Source organism: Watersipora subatra, chromosome 9 (assembly GCF_963576615.1).
Source record: "Watersipora subatra chromosome 9, tzWatSuba1.1, whole genome shotgun sequence".
Classification (NCBI taxonomy): Eukaryota; Metazoa; Bryozoa; class Gymnolaemata; order Cheilostomatida; family Watersiporidae; genus Watersipora; species Watersipora subatra.
Window position 1 is genome coordinate 51,211,566 of NC_088716.1, and position 19,668 is coordinate 51,231,233.

At 35.5% G+C, this 19,668-nt stretch overlaps 2 protein-coding genes across 3 annotated transcripts in view; one reads left to right on the top strand and one right to left on the bottom strand.

Moving 5' to 3' along the window:
* Positions 1–3,281, bottom strand: part of LOC137403750 (uncharacterized) — a 52,004-nt gene extending 48,723 nt beyond the window's left edge. Inside the window, exon 1 of the mRNA XM_068089777.1 lies at positions 3,226–3,281. The gene's annotated coding sequence lies outside the window, so the exon portion shown is untranslated. The remainder of the gene's footprint in view (positions 1–3,225) is intronic.
* The window catches only part of LOC137403749 (uncharacterized), a 36,260-nt gene that overhangs the window by 6,095 nt on the left and 10,497 nt on the right, over positions 1–19,668 (top strand). The window contains exons 2-3 of one of the 2 annotated variants that reach the window (XM_068089774.1): positions 4,213–4,269; positions 4,637–4,873. In XM_068089774.1, coding sequence (XP_067945875.1) covers positions 4,227–4,269; positions 4,637–4,873 — 280 coding nt within the window. In that variant the 5' untranslated portion in view covers positions 4,213–4,226. The remainder of the gene's footprint in view (positions 1–4,212; positions 4,270–4,636; positions 4,874–19,668) is intronic. The other variant, XM_068089776.1, reaches the window with a different exon arrangement.

Genomic DNA, 19,668 nt, shown 5'->3' on the forward strand with positions numbered 1-19,668 from the left:
GAGCGACCACAGGAAAACCTTAGAGCTGGGGATATTGTCTTGGTAAAGGAGGAAAATACACCTCGGTATGAATGGCCAACTGGTAAGATCATTGAAGTGACACAGGGGGAAGATGGAAAAGTGAGAAGAGTAAGGGTACAAATGGCCGCATCGATCCTTCACCTGAAGGGGTCGGTGCTGGAAAGGCCTATCCAGAAATTGATTCTTCTCCTCAAAGCAGAATAAAAAAAAAAGCACCAAACAAATGCACCATGACATCCTATAGCAGTTACAATCGCGTGTTATAATATCATATTGTTGCACATTCTTAGTTTTCCTATGAGTACAGGTACATGTCTGTTTACAATAAAAATATAATAAAGCAAAAAAGAGAAATGTATTGAATAATCCTATTGTTTAATTTTAAGAAAATTAAGGTGGGAGTGTAGCGGATTCCACTGAAATTTTGCAACAGCTGAAACTGTTGTGCTGTGTACAATCATACCTGTTTACTTTACAAGCATGCAATCACGCTTCCACCTAATACCTATCATACGCATCACACTATCAACTTATTTTCATTACGAAATGTTATTGGCAGCAAGGTGCAAAGTACAAATATCGCTATAATCACATCATCATAAACAATTCTAAGCACAGCGCAGTTGACCAGAGAATATGATTCAGGCAGTGTTTTGTCATCATTTGCAAAATAGAAAAGAATCGTTTGACGATGATTCCGCAGGAAGCTATCTGAACCTTCTGTTTGGAGATTGGCTGGGGTTGGTGGCCCAGGTTCGATAACCAATGAGACAAAACCCTTGTTTTTTTGTTTTGTTTTTGTTTACTGAATTCTCCCTGAAGCTCTGGTAGATGGTAAGCTCTCCTGGTCAGTAGGCATCAATATCTTCAGCTGATCACCAGCATTTTATTTCACTCTTACATATATTGAGTGGTTACATTTAATTAAGTTAGTCTACTCACCAACAACTATTTACTTAGTGCAAGCCAAGGAGAACAAAAGGTTCGTTTTATTTTGTTTACCAATGGATTATTTCTCGTCTTGTCACTGCTTTTGGGAAAATTGTTGAGATCTGATTTTTGCTGCTATAATCTTTGCTTACTTCAATTATCATTTATGTCTCAATTTATATTCTAGCATCATGATTTGTGTTTTATTCATGTTAACCATTTTCTTATAGACTTCACGTTGCTGACTCTAATAGGAAAATACAATATAGAAACAGCATCAATCAACAAACAAATCAAGCTGCTTCTTATTGTTATATATTGGATAGCATCAGTAAAGTTCCACGCTCTCCAATTAAGCTTGCAGGGTGTCTAGCAGACCCAAACTGCTATAGTGAAGTCTTTTGTTCTCCTTGGCTTGCACTAAGTAAATAGTTGTTGGTGAGTAGACTAACTTAATTAAATGTAACCACTCAATATATGTAAGAGTGAAATAAAATGCTGGTGATCAGCTGAAGATATTGATGCCTACTGACCAGGAGAGCTTACCATCTACCAGAGCTTCAGGGAGAATTCAGTAAACAAAAACAAAACAAAAAAACAAGGGTTTTGTCTCATTGGTTATCGAACCTGGGCCACCAACCCCAGCCAATCTCCAAACAGAAGGTTCAGATAGCTTCCTGCGGAATCATAGTCAAACGATTCTTTTCTATTTTGCAAATGATGACAAAACACTGCCTGAATCATATTCTGTGGTCAACTGCGCTGTGCTTAGAATTGTTTATGATGATGTGATTATAGCGATATTTGTACTTTGCACCTTGCTGCCAATGACATTTCGCAATGAAAATAAGTTGATAGTGTGATGCGTATGATAGGTATTAGGTGGAAGCGTGATTGCATGCTTGTAAAGTAAACAGGTATGATTGTACACAGCACAACAGTTTCAGCTGTTGCAAAATTTCAGTGGAATCCGCTACAATCCCTGTATCTACTATATCTACTTGCTGTATCCACTATATCTACTAGCTGTATATACTATATCTACTAGCAGTATCTACTATAAGTACCATAGTAGCGAAAGATAAGGATTTAAAGTTTGAATACTTCAACATAAAACATTTGCTTCACTCATTGTTTGGCCCAGATTATAGAACATGTACTTTTATACACCTAATATATAAAAACTTTTTGTGTTTGTTTCATCTCGGCGCTGCTGCCTTGCATTGTTTTATGTTTCATCTTGGCACTACTGCTTTGCATTGTGTGGCTCTGCGTGCATTGCATGGTATAATAAGCAATGACTCAACACCAATAGGAAGTCCAGAGTTCACCTCGCAATTCCTATACATAACCACATCAAGCAGTTTCAGATGCACAGACAGTGAGCATAACATTGTTTTCTATGTCAGTCCTTGCATGATACAATAACACCTTGCATAAAATTGTTTAAATACCTAAGTGCACGCTTTGAGCTTAAACCATAACTGCCACGAACAACTTTTATCGTATTTACTAGGTAAATCAGACATGCTGATTCCGATTTTGTAATCAAAACAAAGATTAAGCCACTAACTTTCAGAGTAATAAAGGATTTTTTATAGCGTTTTAATATCGGTCTCGAAAACAACACGATCGGCATAACAAGCTCCGCCCATAAATACTTGACGTAACCTAGCTTTTTAGGAACAGAAGTTACGTAGAGATGTTTAGACCGATTTAGAATAATAGAGATGGGTGTTTTAAAATCTATTAATATCTAAATCCAGCTTTAAAAATAATATCAGTCTTTTCTGAAAGGTAGATAAGCTATTTAGCATTGCATATTTAAAAAGCGCGATAACAACGCTAGCTCGTGATAAAACCGCGCTTTTTGAGCTCATTTTTCTCGGCGTCCAGCCCATTTAAACGTCATGTAACAAGCTGCGAGCAATTTTAAATAGTTTATATCCCTTTCATAAAAAACTGAAATTATTTTACAGGCTGGATTTAGATAATAATGGGTTTTAAGACACCCATCTCTATTATTCTAAATCGGACTAAACTTTCCTAACTTCCGTTTCTGAAAAAGCTAGGTTTCGTCACATATTTATGGGCGGAGCTTGTAATGCCGATTGTGTTGTTTTCGAAACGGATATTGAAACGCTTTAAAAAAGCCTAAATGACTTTGAAGGTTAGTGGACTAATCTTTATTTTGAGTACAAAATCGGAATCAGCGTGTCTGATTTACCTAGTAAATACAATAAAAGTTGTTCGTGACAGTTATGGTTTAATTACCGTAAAGACTCGAGTTGAACGCCATGGCGCTCTACTTTTCAACAATTCTCCTTTAGTGGTGGTCAAATAGAAGTGGCACTCAAAAGATTTAGGTGTTCGGTTAGAAGTTTTGTGGTAACATGATTCATACATTTTCATCAATAGCGGTTTGAGCGATGCCGGATGTCTCTTTCGGGAGTTGTGTCTAATTCAATCAGTATGTGAAGTGTAGAATGTATTGCCTATGTAGAATGTACAGCCTATTGCAATGCTTACGTTAAGTCATGCTTGATGCAATGACTTTGTGTTAGACTATGTGCATGGATTCAGTTGCGTTTTGGATTTGAATCAAGTACTAGTGATCTGTTGTTTACTGAGTGTTTGATAAACATACTACATGAAGGACATAGAAGGAGTGTGCTTCTACTAAACTTCTACTAAACTGTGTGCATAAGTAAATTTTATCAGACTTCATCTCACATCTTAGCACCCTCGTCTATTTTGATCCACATTTTAGATATACACATAATTGCACAACTGACTGCGATTGTTGCAGATTGATAAAGTCAAGGATAAACTTAAAAATGGCTATAATATTGATATACAAAGTCTAGATGTTTTTTTAGGCTATAGACCTCCATGATTATCTGATAAGTCAGTGAGGCTGCTGAATAATAAAACTTTCTCCTGTGATACGTTATAGCATTGACAGCATTTACAGTTTTTTAAGAACAAACGTACGAGTACGTATGTAGTTGCTAACAATTGACCTTGAAAAAGTGCTCTTTTTATCATCAGCGAGTGATATATCAGCTATCTGTACAACAGTATTTTTTAGTAATACCAGCTATCTATACAACAGTATTTTGTAGGTATACCAGCTATCTGTATAACAGTATTTTGTAGGTGTATCAGTTATCTGTATAACAATATTTTGTAGATATATCAGCTATCCGAATAACAATATTTTGTAGGTAATTCAGCTATCTGTATAACATTATTTTGTAGACAGATGCTCAGGGATGACAATACTAAGTAATATCCTTCTCACAGCGCTCCTAATAGGTGAGTGGTGGAACTCATAATAACAGTTTAACACCAGAAAGCACGAGTACCACGTGCTTTGCGAAAGAAGCCGGAAAAAGAAAGGGAGAAGGGTACATTACAAAAATCAAACCTTTACATTCATTCTGGAAAATGCTGTCAACAGCAAATAGACCTCAAATAACCTAAAAGCTGCCTTTCGCAATGCACATAGTACCCGTTCCTGTAAGCCATTTGTGCACACTTATAGCTGACTTTGCTGCAACTCCTAGACATGGACGGGAAGGTATTTGTTGTATGTCGCCACGCTGACAAACAAATTGATTCGAAATAATAAAGTGAACGGCTTAGAGTGACTGTTTTCATTTCTAGTTGTTTTTTGTTGCAGCAGTGCTGCGTGCTTCACAGGCCCCCTCTCAGAGATATGTCTGTGACTATCAAACAAAAAATGAAGAACTCCACACCAGCGTGTACGAAAGGGAATATATTTACGTTGTCAATGATACTGTTGATTGCCGGCTAAACAATGCAGATCTGGAGCTTTCCTGTTACGCTCTTATGAGATATGTTTTCACTACAGACCTTTCTGGGAATCCAACAAGAGAACTTGAAATCTTTAGTCAAGGTGTGTTGAGCAGTGTCTCAAAATTTACATTCCGTTTCTTTAATATGTCACAAGCTGTTTCCAACAGCTGTTCCATACTCAGAATGCTGTAAGAATGGGTACTTCATGTTCAACTTTTATAGTTTGGTGTAAGATCACCTTTGTTTTATTAGCGATGAAAAACTTGAGCTTAACTAGGAAACTATTTGTAGCTATTCTAGCATCAGTACTTTTAGCCGTTAATCACTTTACCTATACATGTTCACCAGACAGATACACTTTACCTATTAATATTTACTAGACAGATACACTTTACCTACACATATTTACTAGACAGATACACTTTACCTATATATATTTACTAGACAGATATACTTTACCTATTAATATTTACTAGACAGATACACTTTACCTATACATCTTTACTAGACAGATATACTTTACCTATTAATATTTACTAGACAGATACACTTTACCTACACATATTTACTAGACAGATACACTTCACCTATACATATTTAAAAGACAGATACACCTTACCTACACATATTTACTAGACAGATACACTTTATCTACACATATTTACAAGACAGATACACTTTACCTATACACATTTACTAGACAGATAGATTTTACCTACACATATTTACTAGACAGATACACTTTACCTATGCATATTTACTAGACAGATACACTTTACCTATGCACATTTACTAGACAGATACACTTTACCTATACTATACATATTTAGTAGACAGATACACTTTACCTATATATATTTACTAGACAGATACACTTTATCTACACATATTTACTAGACAGGTACACTTTACCTACATATATTTACTAGACAGATACACTTTACCTACACATATTTTCTAGACAGATACACTTTGCCTATACAAATTTACTAAACATACACTTTACCTACACCTACTTACTAAACAGATACACTTTACCTATATGTGCTACCTATTACTCAGATGGAAAAGTTTGGCAAAAAGTGAGAAGGTGCTGTAGCAATTATACAGGTATATGTTAGGTATACAGGTATATATTAGGTATGTGTCAGGTATACAAGTATATGTTAGGTATGCCAGTTTATATTAGGTACACAGGTATATGTCATCTATACAGATGTATGTTAGGTATACAGGCATACGTTATGTATACAGATATATGTTAAGTATACAGGTATATGTTAGATATACAGGTATATGTTAAGTATACAGGTATATGTTAGGTATACAGGCATATGTTAGGTATACAGGTATATGTTGGGAATTCAGGTATACGTTAGGTATACAGGTATATGTTACGTATACAGGTATATGTTAAGTATACAGGTATATGTTAAGTATACAGGTATATGTTAGGTATACAGGTATGTGTTGGGAATACAGGTATATATACACTTGGTATACAGGTATATGCTAGGTATACAGGTATATGTTAGGTATACAGATATATGTTAGGTATACATGTATATGTTAGGTATTATACAGGTATATGTTAGGTATACAGGTATATGTTAAGTATACAGGTATATGTTAGGTATACAGGTATATGTTGGGAATACAGGTATATATACACTTGGTATACAGGTATATGCTAGGTATACAGGTATATGTTAGGTATACAGATATATGTTAGGTATACATGTATATGTTAGGTATTATACAGGTATATGTTGGGAATTCAGGTATACGTTAGGTATACAGGTATATGCTAGGTATACAGGTATATGTTAGGTATACAGATATATGTTAGGTATACATGTATATGTTAGGTATTATACAGGTATATGTTAGGTATACAGGTATATGCTAGGTATACAGGTATATGCTAGGTATACAGGTATATGTTAGGTATACAGGTATATGCTAGGTATACATGTATATGTTAGGTATTATACAGGTATATGCTAGGTATACAGGTATATGTTAGGTATACAGATATATGTTAGGTATACATGTATATGTTAGGTATTATACAGGTATATGTTAGGTATACAGGTATATGCTAGGTTTACAGGTATATGCTAGGTATACAGGTATATGTTAGGTATACATGTATATGCTAGGTATACAGGTATATGTTAGGTATACAGGTATATGTTAGGTATACAGGTATATGTTAGGTATACATGTATATGCTAGGTATTATACATGTATATGCTAGGTATACAAATATATTTCAGGTATACAAGTTTTGAAGATAATACTTTGGGGCATTCTCTTTAGCATGAACATTTCATCACCTTTCCAAAGTTTATTAACCAGGTTTTAAAATAAACTCAAACAGTTTTCGTATAAAAGTGTTTAGAGATGTGCTGTCTGTAATGAATCTGCTAACAAGTCTCTGAAACAAGAAACTGCTCCATTCATGTGAACAGCACAAGTAAACGTATTTTCACACTTAAAATGCTTTATATGATTGAGCTAAACAGCCAGGTACTGCTTATTCAAAGTACTAGCTGCATTACCCATCTACGGGAATAGATTCACATACAGCAAGAGGTTTATTGAGAGGTTTATAAGTTGTCTTTTATACTGTAAAATGATTCCAAATATGCAGCCTACTGAAATTGTTCATCTGATCAGACTGCATACACATATGCAGTTATACATGTCAATAATGTTGGGGAGAACAATGGATATCTGCAAAGTACTTGACAGCTAGTTTACAATGCATCAGTCTCGAACCACTCAAATCAGAGTTGTCCTATATTTGTACAGAGAGCTGATAATGAAATTGACAATGCTAGGCAAACTGAAGTTCTTCAAACTGGCAGTATTGAAATATTTTGCATATTTTTAGAAATTCTACAAAATATTTTGCTATCAACAGCATTCATTGAATGGAAACTCCTCCATGCTTAAATACTAATCAGGGCTCACCAGTTCTTCGTCTATTATAGCCTGTGTTTTGAACGGTATATACAAACAGTGCGACAGTAATGTGGTTGTGTTGATAAAATTTACTATCAGTAGAATTTACATGTATAACACCACAGACAGTATGGTGTCAAGGCAGATACAGCATTAGCACCTTACAATAATAAAACAACGCCAACATGATAGCCTTTTTATGAGATACAATAAATAAAATGAATGCATGAAAATGTATGCATGTACAATGTATATACTGAAAGATATGTTAGAAAATGCTGCATGTGGATAATATGTAGGTATAGCAGAACATGAAGGACATAGCATATGACATAACAATAACATAACGTTAATTCAATGCAAGCATGACATAACAATTACACCATGTTAATTCAACGAAACACTTGCGGAGAGACAATACTTTTTGTTTTTCTGTTGGTTGTGTGAACAAACAGTTCTCGGCTTGTGCCTACTCTCGAGAAGGCAACATACAGCTGGCCGAGCAGCTGCTGTAGTTGGTGCAGATTGCTGTTGTCACCGTTGCCTGTGCTCTGAAAATTCAGCTCGCCAAGCAGCTGCTGTAGCTAGCGCATCATGTTCTTATCGCCACTGCATCTGCTCATTGGTTTTTGCACGTCTGGCAGCTGTAGCAGCTGCTCTGAGCCGTTTGAGTCGCTGCTGGGTCGGCTCAGCAGTCTCTGCACTTCTAGTAGCTGCAGCATCTATTCTGGCCTGCTCTCAACGTAGCTGGGTTTGTTTAGCAGTTTCTGCTCTTTTAGCAGCTGCAGTAGCACTTCCATTTCATTGTAGGCGTAGCTTTGTTTACTCTGCAGTTTCTGCACTTCTAGCAGCTGCAGTAGCAGTTCTGGCCTGTTCTAGCCGTAGCCGTGTTTGCTCAGTAGTTTCTGCTCATTTAGCTGCTGCTTTGCAAATTCGGTCTCTTTCTCTACGGGAATTAAACTGTTTTTGCGTTTTGGCAGTAGAGTAGGCTTTTTGGGAGGCATCGTACTGCTTCAAGAGGTGAGCGTTTTAATTGGTAAAACTTCTGGTTGTTAGGTTATTTGAGCTATATTTTCAATTGGGAGCATTTCTAAAAGTGAATGAGATAGTGTGCTTTTTTGTAACATACCCTGCTCTCTTTATTCTCACCGTCGCCTATTGCAATGCCCGGAGTACCCATACAAGTTCTGTAGTTCTGTAGTTCTGTAGTACTCGTAGATGAAAAAAGTAAAAGTAATTCAGATGCGGAAGGAAATGAACATATTTATTATCATGAACAGTGGCAAATACAACGTTTTCAAGTAGTGGATGTGTGGCAATTCACAAAAATACAACATTGAATGAGAAGTACTTATACCTTTTTGAAGTAGGACTTTAGTAGATGCAACGCAGTGGCAGTACCCGTGCAAGTTCTGTAGTAGCTGTAGTTCTGTAGTACTCGTAGCTGAAAAAAAGTAAAAGTAACTCAGCTGCGGAAGGAAATGAAAATGTTTACTATCACAAACAGTGGCAAATCCAACATTTTTAACACTCTCACTGCCGTTGACGCATTTATGCGTTTTCTATGGTCGACTGCCGTAGACGCATTTTGCGACTTTCTCAGCAATTGCTTAGCAACTGAATTTTATTATTCACTGATAACATAACCAACGATCTTTAGGACTTTTATGGTAGTGACAGTGTTGTCCAAAGATTTCTCTATAAAATTAGCTTAAAATTTAATTTTAATTCCATGGTTGGGAATGTCGAACTTGAAAACGAACATTTTTTGTGAAAGTTTTGTAGGTGCCTCCCGAGTTAAAAAACAAATAATTGCTTATGTTGATGACATTATAGCTGATTTAGATTTTTGTGATTACACAGATAATTAAAATAGCATTTGTAACACTGACTCTGATGGTGGTGAAAGTAATAGTTTTGTAAGAATAAGGAACATTGTAGAGGATGGTTTTAGCTTCACAGCTTCCCACGCTTTATCAATGCCCAAAGTATAAATACAATGAATTTTTACATAGCAGTGTTTGTTAACATGTTGGCAAAATAAAATATATAACCAAAACATTCTAGATAGAGTTTGAAATTGAAAAAAATTATTGTATACATATAAGCAATATCGGCAAATACATAAGCAATACAAAGGCAGATACATAAGCAATATCGGCAAAATGGCTAGCAGTAGGCCGATAGCTAAATTTGTACATGAACAGCAGTGAAAGGGTTAAGTAGTGGAGGTATGGCAATTCATAGACAATACAACATTGAATGAGAAGTACTTACCTTTTTGAATTAGAAACTTAGTAAGTAATTTTCGAAGCGAAAAGAATTGTATAGATGGCCGGGAAAAAAAACAAACGTTCACGTGACCTTTCGTTGGCTGCGTACAACTGCGGTGAAATTGATAAACAATCTATTTCGCCATAGATATTTCGGCAAAACATGACTGTTTCGGTTTAACAATAAGTGGTCTAAACGGCATTTATGACAAAACATATTATTTATAAATTTCACCGTAGTACCGACTCAAAAAAAAGGAAATACCGCTCTATAATCTATTTACTACTCATATTAATTCAGTTGGCTTCGTGCGACCGAAATTCGTACGAGGAAAAAAGGAAAGACCGCTCTATAAGGTGGACACACACACACATTGTCACACGCACTCAAACGACACAGATTGTCATTTATATAGTAGATTATCACATAACTCGTAGCCTGGCAGCCTGATGCGCTGAGAGAAATCATCAGGTGTAATAAATATCTGCACAACTATTCCAAAACTTGGTAAGGCAGTTGATTAGTGCGAGTGATAGAGTGTCGACCTACCAAGCCAAAAGTTGCGAGTTTTCAGCCCATATTAGATAGATATTAACTTTATTTACACCGGTCAAGGCCGTTTAGAGTAAATTAGACCATGAGATATATATATACAGTGAAACTCGGATAACTCAAACTTCAAGGGACCGAGCAAAAGTGTTCGAATTATCAGAGTGTTCAAGTTATCAGAGCACTGTCACAAGTCCATGTATTTACTTATTTATTAGTAGATACATGGACATATACAAACTATAATATAAATCAAAAGCACAAATGGCTTGTTTCAAATTAAATGCTTCTAATGTAAAGTTTAAAATGTTTTTATCAAAAAGTATAGAGATTTTTCTATCACTTGAGATTGGTTTGTTGTTTGAGGTGATGTTATTGCCAGGACGTTTTTTAGATTGACATTGGCAAAACTTGATCGTTGCTGAAATGCTCAAAAGAAAAGACATCTTTTTCTTTTGAGCGTTTTACCCACGATCAATTTTGCCGATTTTTCTTGAAGTTTATGCAAAGATTAACTTACTTTACCTGGCATTCGTTAAGAGCAACACTCCGAGGCAGTTCAATTAAAAGTTTTACGAGGTTTTACGGTACATTGTATATCACTAACGTTTTTTGAATGGCTACTTATTGAATGTACACACGTATTCTGTGTTTAGGTCAAACGATGAATAGTTTTTTTAGCTAAGACAACAACGTATACGTTTAATTACCACAATTTTTAAAACGTTTTAAACATTCAACATTCCGACGTTGATTCAACACGGAATCCACGTCGGAAAACTATTCATCGCGGGCTAGCCGGGTCACGCACTCAAGGAGTTTCGCCACGCAAATACAAAACAAAAACAACATGCTGTTTTTGTTTTGTATGTGCGTGGCGAAAATCCTTGCGCCCGTGACCCGGCTAGCCCGTGCTATTCATCGTATAACAGTATAAATCAAATTTGACCAAACCTTTAGAACAGTCGTTGACAAAAATATTTTGCCGATGGAGGTAGTAACGACGCTTATGAATTACGAAAAGTTGAGGTTTACCTCTATGGCTTGGAATAAAGTGATTTTCTAAAGCGATAGCAACCGTTTTGGTAGCCGTTGGGCAAGAAACAGTTCGAATTAACAGTGTTGAGTTCGAGTTATATAGAGCCATTTATCATTGCGTGGGAACGGACCAAGCAAATCCAGTCGAGTTAACCATGTGTTCGCTATATCCGAGGGCGAGTTATCCATGTTTCACTGTATATATATATACACAGAGTGAACTTTGGATTGAATTTTGAATCATTAATAAATCTAAATTCAGGGTGACAAAACTGTACTCAAAATTGATTTAATTTGCATGTAATAATGATTTACCTAGGCCAACGCATACTGTGGCTATTAAATCATATTATGATTGATAGCTGAGCTTTTGTACAGCTTTGCTAGTGCCTTTTCAATCATATAATGATTGATGGTTGAGCTTTTGTACAGGTATGCTAGTGCTTGTTCAATCATATAATGATTGAAAGTTGAGCTTTTGTACAGGTATACTAGTGCCTCTTCAATCATATAATGATTGATAATTGAGCTAATGTACAGGTATGCTAGGGCTTCTTCAATCATATTATGATTGATTGTTGAGCTGTGGTACAGGTATACTAGGGCTTCTTCAATCATGTTATGATTGATAGTAGAATTGTTGTACAGGGATGCTTTTTGTGGAAATAACCAAAACTAAATCATTCTGTGATTCAGTGCTGTGCTGCTATGGATGCTCCCTGTTCACTCATGGTACTGTCATTTTTAAATCACAATAAAATTGTAATTTTATACCAGAAGACAATTAAACACTTGAGTGAACTGATTACTATGAACTTCTTATTTTTATTTTCATGAAATACTGAGGCTAAATATATGTATAAGCAAAATATATTATGATAACATTAAAGCTATAATATGAATAAAAAGGTTAAAAATGAACTGTTTTGCAATGAAGTATTTACATGTAAATGTTTACAAATAATTATAAAAGAGAAAATATTTTAATTGAGTACTAGCGACACCAGCCAAGATACCATCAGTTGGAGTTCTAGAGAAGCTGTTACTTGACTATCCCCATCATTTAAGAAGTCTCATCTGCAATGCAGAGGTTGTTGTCATCAATGATGAGAGCAGCCGTAACAGACGTTCCACCAGAACCCCAACTGATGAATGGGCTTGGATGTGGTACCTCTGGTTAACCACAAACAAACACTTAACATAAGCCAGACATGCTTTGCCAGACCTCAGTTGCCATCAGGACCACTGCTCCTGTTGGCAAAACCAGGTAGATGCATTCCTGTTCATTTGTCAATACAATGGCTCCTCTGCTGGTTTCATCCAAGGTACTTTGCGAAAGTCTCTCCATAAACAGGCTGGTGGCTGTCGACGCCCCTCAAAACACATTGCTTTTCATCATCAAGCTTGTCACCTATAAAATCACAAAGGTAAATTGGTAAAAATTGGTACAAAGGTAAAAATCATAAAGGTAATAACACAGTTCATAACTAATAGCTCATGTAAATGTGCTAAAACTAGCAATATAGTGATGTGGGTAGGTAGGATTAATGATTAGGAGTTACCTAACTCTGTGTTAAGGATTGAGTGATAATTATAATACAATTCATAACTAAGAGCTCTGGCTACAACTAGTAATATAGTTATGTGGGTAGGTAGGGTAAATGATTAGGAGTTATCTAGCTCTGCGTTAATGATTAGGAGCTATCTAACTCTGTGTTAAGGTCTGGGTGATGATAATAATACAAGTCATAACTAATAGCTCTGGCTACAACTAGTAATATAGTTATGTAGGTAGGTAGGGTAGATGATTAGGAGTTATCTAACTCTGCGTTAATGATTCGGAGTTATCTAACTCAATGGGGAATATTGATTTACTCAACATACTCTTACAATTTGAATTAATGTTTTTCAACTTACTCGTTTTAACTTCTTCTGTTTCCTAATAAGGAGAGTTTGAGTTCTTGAGATTATGTTAGGCTGAAGGTTGGCCAGCTGGTGTTCCATCAGTTCTATAAAAATATCTTCATCAAAGTCTTGGTCTAAAAATGATATAAAAAATTAAATGATACATTTTGGTTGAATATGTGAGCAATTTCTTCATAGTGGTTCTGTTGTTTCTGTGAGGTTAAATATTCTATTATATGTTTTAAACAACAGCTAATATATATTAAATTATAAAAGATTTGGGATTGTGAATAGTCTTAAAAATTTCAATACAGCCACCATTACTCTTGCTCCAAGGGGTATGCGTGTGTTCTATAATTTTTTGTGATATCCAATGATGTAGTTCTCAGGAATTTTACATTGCTTAGTGACAGAAATATTAGTATGACATTTATGATAATTTTTTGGCTAAATAGTGCCATGTTGTATGATATACAAACTCACCATGGCAGGCTTTCACAATTGATTATCCAAATGACTGCAGAAAGTGTGATGGCACAGATGACACAAGCTCTTCATGGTTACTTGCTTCAATATTGTCTATATCATCACTATGACATCTTTGGTAATTATCTGAATAGTTGTCCATTGTGTTGTGTATCCTACTAGGTGATCGCTTTAACAGTATCAAGTGCAAAATGACCATTGCCAGCTTTAATTCTACAAGGATGATTTGAAAATGCCTCCTTCGTTTTCATTGGTCAATGCAATGAATAGGCTGCCCAGCCCCTGAGCTGCTTATCATCATCATAGATATTGGGCATTTATAGCTGTAAAGCAAAACATGGCCAATTTTCTGTACATGTATTGACCAAAAATACTGTGAATAATAGTTAACCGTGGAATGCAATGATTTTAGTTTGTATTTTTAAGCTAGGAATACAGAGAATTTTAAAAACCCCAAGATGGCAACATAAGTAAAAAAAAGACATAATGGATATGAGTTAGTCTACGTAGGCTCTCTTGGAGAGGGAAAGAGCCGTGCCTCTACCCCACCACGCAATATGTGTAGTGTAGCTATTTGGTTTGACTTGAAAACAAATAGCTTATCTTATACTGAATATTGTATTATGGATACATTAATCATTTCAGTTGGGTTGAGTATCAGATAGATGTTGCAACAGCAGCGAAGATGTGCGGTGTCAGGAATGCATTACTATCATGGTTTTTCCTTATTACCACGTAAATCAAATTTTGTGTATACGTAGCGCCAATAAGCAGCGAAATCGACATCTATATGATACTGTGTATAAATGTCAGCTCACGGCAAACCATGGCCACCTCCTTGGCTCACACATAACTACCTTAACTCCATGCTTTAAGCAACACTTACAAAAGTCAAATAATCATACAGGTTACAGATCTTCTGAGTACTACAAATGACGATGCAACTTAATAGGAAAAATCAATCTTCACTCAGTAAAATAAAACACACTAAAGGTTTTTATGTATCAGATTAAGTGAAAACAATTGCCAGATCATTGCTCCCAACCAAAGGTTTTGCTGGTATTAAGTGTATTTTATCGATATCAGGCAAGGCAAAAAATCCTAAATAAGTGTAATGTAGTAATTTAAAGTAGTATTTCATTCTTTTAGCTCTAGTAGAAAGCTTACAGATGGCTCAACTAATACTGTACTATTCACTTATATTAGACTCCACAAACTACATTTTGTTTGTTGAATTCGGAAAGTGGAATTAGGAGATTTGAGTCAGACAATGGCCATCGAATGGGTTGTTTGAAGCCATCATTCAAATATTAAGGCGATAAAATTTTGTCAATTATACAGCCTCAAGCTTAGATTGCAGCAGTTTGGATACATTAGCTACATGCTACAATTAGAGGATTTCAGAGTCAAGTTTATTCTTGAATTTTAACAAGATGGTAAATTTTCTTAGCTATTGTATCTCTGGTGAAACACAGTCATACTAGTGACAAACATCAATTGGCCATTAATGATATCCATGAAGCATTGGTTAAACAACTGTGACTGCATTGCCCAATAATTTTGTAGGATTAGCTGAAACTTTATTTTTGTTTTCATTGATAATGGGAGAATGGCTTCAGTTGCCTCAAAACCTGACATACAATAAGCTCTACCAAAAACCACTCCCTTCGAAAGGCCACCATAATTGAAGTGCCAAGCCATATATAAATTTACATTTAAATCATACTCATTTCAAAGCATCATGAGTTTCGCTGTCGATCAAGGGGTGGTTTCAACTACCTGTTTCTACTGCAAAAGCACATTACAGAATATTAGTATTAAGACTGCTTGGCATCATAGTGTACAGTGCTCAGAGAAACATCCTGATAGCTAAAAGAACAAAGTAACCGATAATAATAGCTAAATGCTGGTCTATAAAAATGTTCTTCTCAGCTGTGGTTGTAATATTATCAGGTCACTCTAGTTGTCGCGCTGGCCCATACTGAAAGCAAGCACTCCCAATAACTCACAGCGTCATTGTTTCGTATACAACATAAATCCCATCATTGAGTTAAATTATGTAACTCATAGCATCTGTTATTAATGAGACAAGGTATAACCACGCTACAAATAAGCAATCATATAGTATTAAATAATTGTAGTATTAGATTGTGGAAGATAGCAGTTTATGCACAATCCAACAGAGGTTTTAGGGCATTGGCTAGTAGATATTATTGGGCTCGCTGAATTAGGAAGGATGTAGCATAACAGCCAACGAGTTTACCATCTAGTATGTACATGTATATAAAAATATATCAACTGCAACTAACCTGAGACTGAGCTTAGGCTAACAATAAAACTAAATAATAAATAAAACTATACAACCAATAATATTAGACAGAGAGTTTTTACCATTGTTATCAATTATATCTAAAACTACCTACAAAAGCGATGTTTGGCTGATTGCCCCGTTTTCATCATTCCTTTATTGTAGTTCATTCCAATTTTCTGCAAATGTGAAAAGGTGTGATACTATAAATTTACCTAGTTTTACATGTACAACTATTTAGTTCAAGAGCTTCACAACACAATTCTATGTTTATCAAGGAGAATATATACAAAGCTCTAATTATTAATATGTACACAACTTAGTAATGCTTGTGAAATTTCAATTGCTTCAAATGAATTTTTTCAATATTAAATAAGTCTATAATGATTATGCTGTTGACATTCCAGAGTAGACCAATAACATGCAATGAGGCGATTTTTCAATTATTCCAGATTTGAAACTTAACAATATTCGGATCATATGTAACTATTTCCTTACTACAACAGTCCAAAGTTTAATAGAAAATTTAAAATAACTATTGCAAGTTGATCATGTCAGTCCTTGGCCAGCTATTTCATTGGATTCATTAGATAAAGAGCATGCCTGAAGAGCTTTCATTGCTTCTGCATAAGCTCATTAATAAACAGCTTTGTAAATGACAGCTCAATTTTGTGTTGCAAGTAGAACATGAGATATGACTTGCTGTAGTCTGTGCAGCTAAGTTGATGATATGGTGGTCTGGATTTGTTAATGAGATCCCAGTCTTGGCTCTTATATTACTAGACTGTTGACATCCAAGCTAAACATATTATGATTGAGTATCTGGTGAAGCTCAAACCTGTTTCATAAAATGAAATCAAAACAACAGTGTGAATACAGATTCACATATTTACATACTACCATTTTTAGCGAGTTTAATTTGGCTTTTGGAATTCTATAACAAATAAGCTTCCTATAAGCTTTCTTAGATAAGTTGCTAGAGGAAATTTCGTATTTTACCATTTTAAATTTTTTAGGGAAAGGCCTAATGCAATCACCCAATTCTCAAAAATTTACTCTGTTGTGTATTATTTTTCCGGTATTTCATTACCCCAGCGATCAGAGCAGAGCAGTCTTGGGCCAAAAATGGTGTTTGGCTACACACGATTTCCGCAAAGTTGTGCAAAGAAACCTTAGTTCATTGAACTCAACAATGCCATGTTGAAAATCTTCCTTGAGAGAATATCTAGCTAGGTTTGAACAAACTGAAGAATGAATGTATTTATAATCCTCCAAATGTATAAATTGTTCATATGAATCAATCAAGGGGGCAATGCCCAGATCTCAGCAAGGAAGGATGTCCAGTACTTATTATTTATTGACTGTTAGTTTCCATTACCAAGTTCAAATCCAACTCTTCTGTCCAGTTGCAATTAAGGAACAGATAATTTCATGAACTAACCCCAGCCTGATGTGGTTCAAAATACAATGCATTACAGTTCTTAGCTCATTCAACTAAACTGCCATGCAGGGTCGTATCCTTCTATACTGCGGCTCCTGCCATGGAAGCACCATTTTTTGAGGCTCAAATCCCGGAATTCACATCATTTTTGCTTGACTTCAACCCTTGGGTTGGGGAAAGAGTGTCGTTTATCGTTTATCATTTTAATGTCGTTTATCGGTTGCGTGGAGAAACAAACTTTATGTCGCTTTTGGTAGACGTTTATAAAGCTGTCGTCTAGTAACGTTAAACAAAGGATATGAATGCTAGTAAGTTTTAAATATCATCAACAAGATATTAGTCGATGAATTACAATATGAAAAAATTATCTGAGAGGCGTTGCTTTGTGCTAAAAGCTAAAAAAGTCGTGCCTCCTTGGAAAAAATTAAAAATTGAAAAACCCAATCAACTTTTACTCGCATTTTAAAATGGTAAAATAAAAAGTTATTTGATCCTGTGATCGCTATTGATTTTTTGTCTGATCAGAGTAAAAATAATTCAGATGATAGAAATGATGTAAACTTTTGTACTTTTATTATACTTGGAATAGGCCTATACAAAAAAAAACAATTGTTATGGTAGCTCACACGGCAACTTCATAGCGTTGGACTCTAGCAAAATGAATGCTTCTAAGCATTTCATACAGAGACAATTGAACATGGTCGTATTTTTTTGTAGTAGTATATATGTAAATTAATGCTTATGTACAAAAGATTTTGTTCATAGGAATAAATTTATGTTTGAGCTATGCATGTAACATGCATAGCTCAAACTTAAATCTACTACTTGCTCAGTGGTGTAGACTACAGTATAAGAGCATTATTTTTAATATGGTGCTTTACTAATTTTACTTTTTAACTTTACAGTATTACTTAATTGAATTATTTCATAAGAGACTACTCGTCTCATACACCGTTTAGCATTGTACCCGGTGATAATTCTACCTCATGCTAGCTGTGGCCAACCCCTTTAGCAGCTTTCATTCACATAATATTTTAAATAAGCGTTGTTAAAAACAATCTCAATAAACAGTTTTATATTCAGAAAACTGGTTTATAATGTCAAACTTGCTGCTAGAACATGAGCCCCCATCAGGAGCCAAGTGTGCTAGATTTGCACCATTTTAACTAGTAATACTAAAAAGTTTCCGGGGGGGGGGGGGGGGGGGGGAGAACCCACGGAGGCATACCCCCACCGAGAGGGCACTCAGCACATGCCCCTCTCGGACTCTCCCCACAGTACCATTTTCAAACAGCCTTGCTGCCATGTAATCGTCATAATCCTTTTGGAAGGAAGAGGAAATAGTCTGGTTTTGCTCAATTACTCAACTAGGATAGGTGATTGCTTTGCTTGAGCAGTATTGATAAAGGCTGCTGCAAATTTAAGCATGATTATTCTTGTAATAGGGCAGAATCGTTGTTACATAATCCATTTATTATACCACCAAAGTTTATGATTTAAAACAATCTGAAAACTAGCAGATAACCATGTTTGAATTTGATATCTTCCAGCCTGGGCAAGCCACTACAAGTTTTTTATTAGGTGGAGGTGGTTGTTGCATACAACACAACAACAAACACCCTTATTTGTGTGGGCTTGCCCAGGCATATATCATGAGTTCATCGTTAGCCGAGCTCGCTGCATACAATGAACTACATTGGCCAGTGTCTAAGTTTTTACAAAAAGCATTATAAAATTGTTATCACTGCAGTCAGAGCACTAGTCTAGTCCTTTGAATTGATATAACCAAGCAATTTCAATAGTATATACCTGATAGGCGCTAATCAATTGGTAATAGCTATCCAAAACTGTTACTTTTCCCATCAGGTTTGTCTTTTGTAACTTTCTTTATCATAGTTTATGATATTTCCATTGAAATGTTCAT